This window comes from Mesoplodon densirostris, chromosome 5, assembly GCF_025265405.1.
Source record: "Mesoplodon densirostris isolate mMesDen1 chromosome 5, mMesDen1 primary haplotype, whole genome shotgun sequence".
NCBI classification, from domain to species: domain Eukaryota; kingdom Metazoa; phylum Chordata; class Mammalia; order Artiodactyla; family Ziphiidae; genus Mesoplodon; species Mesoplodon densirostris.
In genome coordinates this window covers 109,323,334-109,335,990 of record NC_082665.1, presented here as the reverse complement: position 1 = coordinate 109,335,990, position 12,657 = coordinate 109,323,334, and the positions used below count along the sequence as shown (strand labels likewise).

The 12,657-nt window shown below is 48.9% G+C and overlaps 1 protein-coding gene across 3 annotated transcripts in view; it reads left to right on the top strand.

The window, feature by feature from the left end:
• Positions 1–12,657, top strand: part of MASP1 (MBL associated serine protease 1) — a 62,641-nt gene extending 49,984 nt beyond the window's left edge. Inside the window, exons 11-16 of one of the 3 annotated variants that reach the window (XM_060099277.1) lie at positions 497–634; positions 3,760–3,873; positions 4,744–4,929; positions 6,734–6,801; positions 8,808–8,907; positions 12,607–12,657. In XM_060099277.1, coding sequence (XP_059955260.1) covers positions 497–634; positions 3,760–3,873; positions 4,744–4,929; positions 6,734–6,801; positions 8,808–8,907; positions 12,607–12,641 — 641 coding nt within the window. In that variant the 3' untranslated portion in view covers positions 12,642–12,657. Of the gene's footprint in view, positions 1–496; positions 635–3,759; positions 3,874–4,743; positions 4,930–6,733; positions 6,802–8,807; positions 8,908–9,351; positions 9,847–12,602 lie in introns of those variants that run through there. The other 2 variants (XM_060099278.1, XM_060099274.1) reach the window with 2 other exon arrangements.

Sequence of the window (12,657 nt, the reverse complement as noted above, 5' to 3'; positions counted from 1 at the left end):
GTTTACAGAGGGAGCAGATGGAGAGGAGGATGTTGTTTGGTTTGGTTTTTCCATTAGTAGCAAGTTTTTCTACAAACTTTCCATGAAGTGATCTTTGGCAAATCTGGGCTTTTAGCCAGCAGCTTAGCAATCCCAGCAGAGAAGGACCTTCTAGCAAGATTCCCAAGGCAGGCTTTCCTTGGCCTGGCCAGGGTTACATTCCCATCTCTGAGCAATCGCTGTGACCAGAGTATAAGAGGCTTTCATTAGTCAGGTCTGGGTCACATTCCTACCCCTAGAGCCAGGGGTAAGGTCATTGCAACTCAGGCTATATGGACAAGAAATGGGGGAAGAGTGGGCCCCAGAGGAAAATTGGGGTGCTGTTACTGAAAGGAGCAATGGATGCTGGGAAATCAAAAAGAGCCGATGTTCCTAACAGAGGGTGACGTGCTAGTAGCCCTGGCAAAGGGCAAGGTGGAGCCCAGAGTGTCATCTGTCCTCCCTCCCTTGGCTGCAGTGTGTGGGATCCCCAAGTTCTCCCGGAATCTGATGGCCAGGATCTTCAGTGGACGCCCAGCCCAGAAGGGAACCACCCCATGGATTGCCATGCTGTCACACGTGAATGGGCAGCCCTTCTGCGGGGGCTCCCTTTTAGGTAAGGTGAAGGTGGAAGGGGTGGGGGACCCAGGATTAGAGGTTAGGGTAGAAGGAAATGGACATGACCCTCTTTCTGGAGACTGACAAGATTTCTTCACTGAGAATCTTCCACAGTAGTAGCGGGACACAGAAGTACAAAGTGGCAGAAAGAAACCTTAGCTGGAGCTAGGAGACGTGTTCTGTTCTAGCTGGCTCCTTCAGCCAACAACACTTCCCGAGCCCTGGTCATTCTCTGGCACTGAGAAGGGTGTGGGAGTCAGACCCTTAAACATGGATTACAACACAAGGCACTTACATGCGGCTCAAAGTGAGGGTGTGTCAGCGCCGTGGGACCAGGGACAACCAGGAAACCCACCCTAGAGGAGTCAGAGAAGGGAGATTTACAAAGCCTTGAATGCCATGCTTGGGAATTTAGATCTTTTCTTGAATGCTGCTCCAGGTTTATAAGCATATTCTGGAAAGTTCTCTCCTGAGACAGCATGGATTGAAAGAAGGGTGAATCTGGAAGCCAAGAGTCCAGTGAAGCAGCTATAGTTCAATAGTGGGGAGGGAAGTCATTAGCCTCAGAAAAAGGACAGGGGATGAGGAATAGAAACGAGGCCGATTCAAAGCCATTGAGAAATAGGATTGTCAGAATTTTGTAATGGACTGAATGTGATTGGCAGTGAGAGGAAGGGCAGGCAAGAAATGATTGCTGGCTCTTCCTGCCAGTTTAGTCCAAATGATCTAAGGTCCATCCCAGCTCTGACATCATAATGAAAAATTAATAGCAATCTAGAGTCCCTCTGACCCTATCGCAGAGGAAGAAGGCATGGATGGGTCCACTTCTGCCTGGGCAGCTCTGGGGCTGCCGGTCTCGCCTCGCACTGACCCACCCTCCTCCTCCAGGGTACACTCAGGTGAGGACAGCTCCCTGACCGGGATCCCCGAGGGGAGGCGCAGGCTCTGGTGAGACTGCAGTCTGGACAACCCGAAATGTGTGAAATGGTAACCCAGCAGAGAGTTTGGTCCTTATATTCCCACAGACACAAAGATGAGTGGCCTCACGCTATGGAGCCTCCCAAAGGGGCACAGAGAGTGAGCACAGGTTAAAGGGGAGCCCAGTGGGGAGCAGGCAGGGGAGAGGACCAAGAATGAGAAGGGGCAGAGAGACAGAGAGAGGGCTTAGAAGGACAAGGACAAAGATAGAGAAAGAGACAGAGGGCATATGAGAGAACTAGAGAGGGAAGTGAAGAGAAGTTAAGGGGAAAATGAAAGGAAACAAATACAACCGGAAGAAGAGAAACTGGTGGGGCATGAGACGAGACAGAGAGACAGAGAGAGAATTGTGAAAGGCATAGAAAAGCAGGGAGGACCCAGAAAAGAACGCATCAGAAGAGAAGCAGACAGAGGGAAGGAGCCGGCAGGGAGAGCAGAAGGGAGCAAAGACATTTCTGGTTTTTTTAGAATGCAAGTAAATAGATGGATTACTGCCCACGGTTTTAAGAGTTAGATTAGTTTTCTGAAGCCTTGAGTGTTTAAGTTCAATGATGTTCAGAACTCCCTTGTGTCTACTGCGAGTTTATTCCCACTTCTCTACCCTCAGCCAAGCCACAAGATCTGGCTTACTCAGCCCTCCCCACAGCTCTCTTTGTCTAGAATCTCTCTCCTCCTCTGTTGTCTAGTTTTGTAGAGGGAGGGAAAGACAGGAGAGGGCAGAGGAAGCAGGGAAGGAGCTGAGGGACAGGCAGAAAGTTCCCACTCAGTGCCCACACTAAAGCCTGGGTTCTGGCTCAGGGACTCAGTATTAGCAGAGCTGCGAGGCAAAGCCATGTCTTTGGACTCACCACTGCATACCCTAGGTTCATCTAAATGTCCCAGAGCCCCGCTCCAAGGCAGGCTCCCTAATCTGGGTACCTCATCCCACTTTACCTACCTGGAAAATTAGTCAACAGCCCCTGGCTGTGGACAGGGATCAAAAATGCCACCAGGGAAAAGAGGGTGGCCTGTGGGGAGCTCTATCCAGAAGCCAGTAGCCAAGGAACATAGCTGCTCCTGAGAGGGCCAAGTGGAGCCTGGGACCTGCTCCAGAAAGGGACTCTGCCCTGGACTCTGTACTTGGCCCTGACACCCCACCCCAAAGCCCTGGTGCCTTTCTTTCTGCTTCGCTCAACCCAGCATGTCTCTGGACTCAGCTATTTATGGGTTTGTCATCTGTTCCACCTTAAGGATGAACCGAAGCCTGACCCCATATTGAGCAAAGGGCAGGAACATGCCCATCAAGGGGAAAAGACAGCCAGATGCAAGAGATGTGCTCAGCTGACCATCAGGAGACCCAGGGTCCGGCCCTGGCCCTACCACCAACCTGCAGAGTTGCCCTAGACATCCTCGCTCTCCTCCAGGCCTCAGAATCCATGTCTATAAAATGAGAGGTTTGGATCAGAGCAGTGGTTCTCAGCCCTGATGGCAGTAGAATCATCTGGGGCACTTTTAAAGCGTATGTGTACCTGTGCCTCACTCCCATGACATAGATGGCCTGGCTTCAGGACCAGGTACCATTTTGGGGGATTTGCTTGTTTGTTTTTAATTCCCCAGGTTATTCTAAATGTGCACCCAAAGTTGAGAAGAACCACATACAACAGTGCTTTCCAAACTTTAATATGCATAGAAATTACTTGGAGATCTTATTAAAACCCTCAGATTTTACTACTGAATGCAGATTCTGATTCAGTAGATGTATGGTGGGGCCTCAGAGTCTGCATTTCCAAGAAGCTCCCAGGGGAGGCTGAGGCTACTGTTCCAGGGACCATGCCTTGAGCAGCAAGGTCGGAGGGGCAGCCAGTGAACAAGAAGTTTCTTGTGGACACCTTGGGCTGTCCGGAGCTCGTCAACCCCATAGATTTAAAGGAGACCTGAAATCATCTTTAAAACATTCAATTTTGGCCTAGGTTGGATAAGGCAGATGAAATCACAGATTCAGCTCCCCATTTTCAGATTAGGATCATATGAGTTTCTGCCTTGGGGCTGTGAAATGCACGGGAGAGGGGTGCCATGGAGAGGAGGGGTCTGAAAGCCCTCAGCTTGAGGCTGTGGGAAGCAGGATGGGGCCGTGAGGACAGTGTGTGTGTACAATTCTGTTCTCAGGCTCCAAATGGATTGTGACCGCGGCTCACTGCCTTCACCAATTGCTGGATTCAGAGGACGCAACCCTACATGGCTTGGACTTGCTCAGCCCCTCTGCCTTCAAAATCATCATGGGTGAGTGCAGAGCAAGGTGATTCCTACAACCAGCTGTGGTTCTGGGGATGGGATGTGTCCACTTACTCACTCAATCATCAGGGAAGGTGCCTGGGATGAAGGATGAGTCAGGACTGGAGGCCAGGGACTTGCATCTAAGCCCAAGCCTGTGATTCTCAGGTGGTGGGACCATGAGCAGGTCATTGAAGGTGAAGCCTTAGTTTTTATAATAAAGAGCCTCATTTGGATAATTTCCAAAAATGCTTCAGGCTTCTGTGAATCCGTGGTTTCAAGTGGATCATACACAAACAATCCAAGCTTCCCCTCTCCTTTGTAAAATCAAGACCACTGGCTGATTCAGTTTAGTTCACCATATATTTATGTCCTGACACTATGCCAGGATATAACTACACAAGTTCCCGCCCACAGGGACTTAGAGTCTAATAAAGGAATAGAATATAAGCACAGAGACCTTGAACATAAAGTAGGAAGCAGTAAGTTCTTTAGGAGAGGAACAGATAAAAGGCATGGGAGATCGTAGGGAAGAGATTTATAATTGAAGAATCTAACTCAAGACTCTGAGAGGTTTCACGGAGGGAGGCAACACATGACCCAGGCAAGGAAGGCTTGGACATACGGCAATGGGCACTGGAATGAGTATTATAAGGCAATGGGATCAGGTCATGAAGAAGGACAGAGGTCAGAGCCATGAGAATATGTGGAGAAGGGTGGGTAGGATGGGATGCCTTGAAAAAGGTAGATGAAGGGCAGTATAAGGGTTAAGGCTGGACACATGGGCTGAAGGGGACAGGGGCTGACAGGGAACAAGGTGTGACCTTATCCTCTAAGCTTGCATTGCCCTCATGCCTCACATGCCTTCTTCTTGCCCAGGTAAGCATTGGAGGTACCGGTCAGATGAGAATGAACAGAGTCTCAACGTCAAACAAATCTTCCTCCATCCCCTGTATAACCCCAACACATTTGAGAATGACATAGCTCTGGTGGAGCTGTCGAAGAGCCCGGTGCTGAGTGACTTCGTGATGCCCATCTGTCTGCCCCAGGGGCCATCGCAGGAAGGTACCACCCCCACCTGTGATTCCACCTCTGCAGAGCACCTGGTGCCTCCATAGAGCCTTCCTCTCCAGCATTGGTCGGGCTCTGGTGCCAACTGAGCCGGCTGACCATGTCTGTGTGTTTCCTCAGCTGCCTCCCCTAAAACAGCTGAGTCAAAACTGGTTCCAAGGTAAACAGGCAGGCTTGATCAGTACTGAAAGCACTATATCAGTCAGGGTCCAGATAGGAAAACAGAAACCAGACCAGTTATTATATCAGAGAGAATTTAATATAGGGTACTGGAGGACTGGAGAAGTAAAGGAAGATGCTGAGATAATAGAGATGGCACTCGCAGGAAGAAACCACCACTCCTGGGGCTGGAGGAACAAAGAGAAGAAGTTGGAGATATAGAACCTAGAAGCTTGACAGGGGCCTGTGAAGCAGGAACTCAGATGCTGCAAAAGAGGCCCTGTGCTGATGGTGCTAGGGAGAACAGCTGGAACCAACCGCCACTGCTAGGGTGAGGAACCATTGCTAGGGTGATGCCAACAGGAATGGCAAGCCTTCCTGGAAGTGCCCCCTATTTTCAGGAACACCCCTGACAAAGCAGATCTGCCACTTCAGAGTCTCATTCGCAGCATCACAAAGTAGAGCGTAGAAGGGTACGTTTGGAGCTGAGAGACAATAGCTTAATCACCAGCACAGACTCAAATCCCCATGCTGCCATTTCCTAGTTGGGTGACTCTGAGGAAGTTGCCAAACCTCAGGCCCCTTCCCTCTACACTGGGGATAATATCCCATGGGTGGTTGTGATGTTTAAGTGAAATAATAATCAAACATATCCAACATAGAGTGAGAGTCCAACCCAGGGCAGCTGGCTTTTGTTTCATCCTGTTCTAAATTCAGCGGTGCCATGTCACAGATAACCTCCTTTAGTTCAAAGGTATTTTTTTAAATGGCTGAATGGAATCTGAGAAGTATTCAGGGGAAGTAAGCCAACAGGAAAGGCACAGGTATGGCTCTGATTCATCAGATGCCATGCACCTACCCTGTGCCACTTGATTTACATTAATTAATTTATGTATTACTTATAAAAGCCTTGTGAGGGGGTATTGTAGTCCCATTTTCCAGATGAGAAAACAGGCTCAGCAAGGTACAGTGACTTACCCAAGATTCAGCTTGTAAGAAGTAGATCTGCGGATAGAATTCAGATCTTCCAACTTAAAGCCCAATGTTGTTTTCAGTATCCAGGCTCTTTTACAAATGAAGAGATAAGTGTTCTATCACTGCTCAACCCATTTCCACACTGCCTCGAGATCTGCCAACTTCATAGACTTCTAGAATGTCAGAGCTGGGAGGGGTTTTAGAGAATACTAAGTCCAGCCTCTTCATTTTCTGGATGGAGAAACTGAGACTCAGAAGGGGAGGGAACATAGCACATTGTGGGCTAAGCTGGACTTTGTATTTATTCAGTTATTGATTGAGCATCTACTATGTGTCAGCACTGCTGTAGGCGTGGAGATACAGCGCTGAATAAGATATGTGAGATTACTGCTCTCGTGGAGTCTAGGTTCCAAGCTAGTTGGGAGTGGGAGAGAACAGGCAACTAAACAAATAAACCAGCTAATGTCTCATAGAAACAAATGCCTAGTCCTCTGTCGTGGGTAACCTTCAACCCAGCAGTCTTCTTCCCCACCATGCTGCCATTCTCTGAGGGTGCAAACTCAGCCCTTCCTCCATGGGCAGAGGACGATGGGGCTGCAAGATGTCACCCTCTGAAAACCCCACAGACAGCCTCTCTGCTCTCACTGTGTCTTCTCTCCTCCAGGGGCCATGGTCATCGTCAGTGGCTGGGGGAAGCAGTTCTTGCAAAGGTTCCCGGAGACCCTGATGGAGGTGAAGTTCAATTTATACCCTTCAGAGGGTGACACCTCTGCCCTACATTGGATCTTTCTGCATCAGAGTGCCCCTTAGTGGGTTAGAGGCTTCGGCAGGGGGTGGGTGAGAGATGTGCCAGGGGCCCAAACTCACCTTCAAAGTTAAATGAGACTGAATCCCAACTAGTTTGATCTGTTTGTTCTACATGTCATAGGGCTCTAGTCTTTAAACATTGCTTAATGTTTCTGTAGCTTATTAAAGTCTCAATTTATGGAAATTCTTCCAGAAAACAGCCGGCTTGGACTCCCCAAAAGGTGATCCATCTATATACATCATGAAGATTCACATAACAGAGTAACCAAGAATGGGCCAAGGAATGGGCCTTGAGAGCTGCAGTCCTTGCAGCAATGAACTTGACTGTTGCATTTAGAAGTTTACATTCTTGTCATATCAGAAAAGAACACTGAACCAGGAGTGAGGAGCCATGGCTCCAAGTCCTGGCTCTTAGTAACCTGCTGCGAGATCTTAAACGAGTCATCTTGCCTCTCTGGACCGCAGTGTAGTATCTCAAGCTGCAAAGTCAGGGGCAACACTAGATGTCCTCCAGGAGCTGCCTGGCTCGGACATTACCAGGTTCTACGACTGCCACAGCTAGTCTCTAAACCCTTCAACATGCGTTATTTTAGCGTACTTTAAAATTCTGGATTGGCAACAACAATTTAGCCCCTCAATCATGAACTCTAGAGTGTTTATTTGGTGCCTCTCGTGTATCAGACATTGTATTAACTGCTAGGTATGCTGGGAGGTAAGAGGACAGATCTGGCCCCTGGCCTCCTTGGGCTTACAGTCAAGTGGGATAGACAGAAAGCAGTTATCAATGTAATCAGTGGAATGAGGAAGAGGTGCAAGATGCTCCAGAATGTACAGCAGGGGCTCTGACCTTGTCTTAGGGGTACAGAGGGCTTCCCAGAGGGAGTGACACTTAAATGATGCATGAGCGATGGATAGAGGTCAGTCAGGCACTCAACAGTTTGCTGAGGACATGTGCTCACGACCACCCTGCCTGACTTCCTCTCCCCACTTCTCTGGGAAGGCCATGGCCCCAAAGAGACCTGAATGCCTCTGGTCCCCTCGAGCAAGGGCCAACAGGAGTTGTGCTTTTGGGGGGAGTGTGACCCATTCAGTTCTTGGTTCGGCTGAATGAAACTCATGTTTCCTCTTTTTATTCTAGACATCCATTCCAACGTTTACCCCCAAGCTGAATCAAGGGCAATAATAATCACAATACCTTACTTTATGTATCAATGTACCACCTCAATTCAAAATAACATTTCCTGAGTACTGACCATGTTCCAAGCTATGTGAGATAGAAATGGACAACATACAGACCGAGTGTCTGGAAGCTCACACTGTGGTGGGGGGAGAACGTAAGTGAATGCTTGCTGCTAGGTGAGCCTCACTAACCCTACACCACCTACTATTTATGCAGTGTTTGTAGTTTACAGACTATCTGCTCATTCATCTCCTCTTTGCACAACAACTCTATGCGATTAGTATGTCAAATATTGTGACTCCCATTATTCAGATAAGGAAACAGAGTCTCAGAGATCTGAGAAAACAGTGATGAAGGCTACGTGCCCCAGGTCCCACAACCAATAATGGTAAGAGTGAGGAAAAGAAGACTGCCCATAGGTTTTGCATACACTGCCATATTTGAGATAATGTACGTGCTAGGCAAGTATTATTATCTCCATTTTACAGATGAGAAAACTGAGGCCCAGAAAGGGCAAATGACCTGCACAAGGTCACACAGCAAGTTCATGACTAAGACTGTACCAGAACATGGATCTCCTGATTCTGCATTCGGTGTTCCTTCACCTGTACCATAGGTAGTTTCTGAGGCCAGGTCTAAGGCAGACCCAGGCTCATCCAGGAAGGGGATGGGGATGAGTCAGCTCTAGGAGTGTCAGAGCAGCAGGGCTCCTCAGCCAGGGGTGGGGACCAACAGTGGCCTTGTGTTCCAGATCGAAATCCCAGTTGTTGACCACCGCATCTGCCAGGAGGCCTATACCCCACTGAAGAAGAAAGTGACCAGAGACATGATCTGTGCTGGAGAGAAGGAAGGTAAGTCAAGAGGCCGGCGTACAACAGGGCACCACCAGCCAGGGAGGGGAGCCGAGCCTGGCAGTGGAAGGACTGGAGACCTTGGAGCTGGCAGGTTGAGCAGCAGCGGACAGGGAGGAGGGAGGACGGTCGTGAGAGGAAGGATTCCACTGAAGAAGCTGCATCGGAGAGAAGGGGGCTAAGTAAGGAATTTCCGTAATTCCCTTCTCCAAGCCCAGCTTCTCCCTTATGAAATGAGAGGGTCCTAACCTGCACTTTCTAAAATCGCTGAGGTCTGAGGAGGTCTGACCTACAACAGCTGAGTCCAGGTCTGGGTCCAGTGGTCTACTGCGCCCCCTGGTGACCGATCCTCTGAACTACAAGGCAGTTGTGGAGAGAAGGAGGCTTCTCTGGATTTGAGGCTAGGGAAGGAGACACTTTAACCTGCCTCACTTCTTCCTCCAGGCGGGAAGGATGCCTGTGCGGGTGACTCTGGAGGGCCCATGGTGACCTTGGATATAGAGAGAGGCCAATGGTACCTAGTGGGCACCGTGTCCTGGGGTGTGGACTGCGGAAAGAAGGACCGTTACGGAGTGTATTCCTACACCTTCCACAACAAGGACTGGATACAGAGGGTCACCGGGATGAGGAATTGAATTCGGTTCCTCACCTTCTTCCTCACCTGTCCATGGTCAGTCAGCAGCAGAGGATAGTTATCTGATGCAAGATGCCCCTTGCCCTACACGCACCTCATTCGGCCCATCTATTACTGGCCAATAAAGGGGGCATCTCAGCCCCCTTCTCACTCTCTTTAAAGAAGCAGAGTAGCAGGGTGGACAGAATCCAGGTTGTATCACCTACTAGCTTTGTAACACTGGGCAGGTGACTTCACCTCTTTGAGCCTCAGTTTCTTTGTCCATATTATGGAAATGGCATACCTTACCTACCTCATAAAAGTCTGATGAGGATCAAATTTAGTTAATATGCATATAGCACGTAGCACAGTGCAGGCATAAACTAAGTGCTCAATAAATATGACTTAGCAGAAGGCCGGTGTGTCTACCAGGCACACTACATTCTCTTACAAATCCTGGCTGGGCCTTAGGGCTGACCAGTGTGCACCGCTCCCCTCAACCTTGACCATCTCCTTCACCTGCCCCCGAATGCTCCATGCTTCTTTGCTATCATGCATTTCCCATCCCCAATCCCCACCCCTCCCCATAAAAAGGTAAAAGAGACGATGTTCTTAGTCTATGGCATATCCCATAGTGATGCACTTATGACCGTGAGCTGGATACCAAACTGTGAGAGTGCCTGAGAGAAGCAGGTACTCTCACCGGGTGGGGAGACTGGGAATGGTGAATTAGGAAGTCAGACACCAGGTTCTAGAACCAACTCTGCCCGCAGCTCCCTGTGACTCTATGCAACTCCCTTCCCCTCATCCCAAAGAACTCTCCCAGCTCTGACAATCTAGGATCCAATGAAGCCATTTCTCCCTGAAGAGATGAGTTAAAGCCAAAATAACAGAAAGGCAAAAATTGCCTTAGGTTCAATAGAGCTTTATTGCAGACTGAACACTGCTGCTACTGCAACACCCACCCCTGCGCACCACACCCTAGTTCCCAAGGATATAGCCCTGGCTAAGCGCTAGCCAAGGGGCCTTTCCTTATTCCTAAGCAGAGCCTCTGCTCTAGGCACTGGCCTCCTTTTCTTCCTGGGAGCCTGAGTTGCACAAGGTAGGCCCTGGGACGTTAGACTCAGGCCCCTGCACTCTTCCTCCCTGTGTCCACAGCTGACCCCAAGCCACCATTCCCCTGGTTCCTCACCCCTGTTGCTCACCCTGAACACCCCAGCCCTGCAGGGTCATAAGTGCTTCCCAAGCAGAATGCCTCTCCTCTCCAAGAGCCACCTCCTCTCTCAGGAAGCTTCCAGGGACCTCCTCCCCTCCAGAGCTCTGAGATTTAAGCCCTTCAAGGGATCAGAAGCCCCAAGTCCCTGGCTTCTGTTCTATCAAAATTGGTCTTCATGGGAGATTTCATTTCTCGACCTGCACTGCAGCTGCTGGAGTCGTTCAGGGTCTCTTGCTGAAAGAAGATGATACTGAGGAATGAGAACTTATGGACACGAAGCCCTAAGCTCACCACTCGGGGATGGCAATTCACAGCCTGCTTTTGATTCTCTGAGCAAGTCATTCTACCTCTCTGTGACCTGCTGCTTATTCTGTAAATGGAAGATGGCAATCATACTCAATCTCACCAGATATTTGTCAAGCAAACTGGAGCTCTATTTCAGACACCAGAGAAGAATTGCAATGCAAAGTTTTGGAACTACCCTAAGGCATTCCAAACACCATGCCTTCCAATTTCACAGCACTGCCTGGATGCCCCCACGTGCCAGGTTATGCTGACTGCTATGCGGACCACCAAGATGAGGGGAACATGATTCATACCTTCCAGGAGCTCCTACAGGAAGAGCTGACACATACACAAGTGTCTATGATGAACAGAATGAACCCCACCAAGTGCTATGTGTCAGAATAGCACAGAGGTGAAAGAAAGGCCATTCTAGTATGGAGACGTTGGAGGAGGGGGCATCAGGAAGACATCCCAGAGGAGATGGTGTTGGAGTTGAGCCTTGAAGAGGGTGGGCATTTCCACAGGTAAGACAGAGGGAGGCCTTCCAGGTAGAAGGACAACAAGAGTCCATGTCCACTCAGGTTTTCCTCAGATTACACTCTCTTCCCTCACATAAAGGACATGTCCAGGGCTTCCCTTGTGGCGCAGTGGTTGAGAGTCCGCCTGCCGATGCAGGGGACACGGGTTCGTGTCTGGTCTGGGAAGATCCCACATGCCACGGAGCGGCTAGGCCCGTGAGCCATGGCTGCTGGGCCTGTGCGTCCGGAGCCTGTGCTCCGCAACGGGAGAGGCCACAGCAGTGAGAGGCCTGCGTACCACAAAAAAAAAAAAAAAAAAAAAAAAAAAAAAAAAAAAAAAAAAAAAAGGACATGTCCAGCAGACCAGTGCTCTGACTCCGGGATCAGAGCCCACATCTAAAAGAAACTTTCTCCTTAAAATCAGACAACTCTGAGACTTGAAGCAGCCTCGGAATTTGTGTACAAATACTGACTTCTGGCTGGACCCAGTTTATCCTGGTTATTCCCCCAATTGCAATTTCATCCTGATTCTAAGAGATGTCTAGATGTGCTGCTGGACTTGGGCTTACCCTTGATCTACAAACATTTACTAGATGTACCAGCTCCCGCACTGATGCTAAGGTCCAAGGAAACCAAATGTCTCACAGAGTCATAGAAGCAGAGGGTTGGAGTATCTGTTAGGACCATATTGTCTAACTCTATGACCTCGTTCTTGAACATATCTAAAGATGGGAAACTCACTACCTCCAAATATAGCCAATTTCAACCTCAAAACGTGCTCTTAGAAAGGTCTCTTCTATACAACCAGAATCCACCTCCCAGAATATACTTAGCATATCTAAAGCTATGATTCCGTACCATGAATGTTGTTATCAGCAATAATAATCATGGCCGATTTCATTAGAAACAGAAGCTGTTGCTCTACATGTGTAGCTGTAACTACACATTATTTCCAATAAACATCTGTATTGAGTCAAAGCATCCTGTTTGGCTTGTATGTTTTTCACGTACTGATAGTTCTGGTGAGTGGTGTTTTCGTTTATCAACATTTCTCTGTATCCAGTTAGGATCCCTGAACCATGAAGAGAGAGAGAGAGATTGATGGGAAGATCAAATTA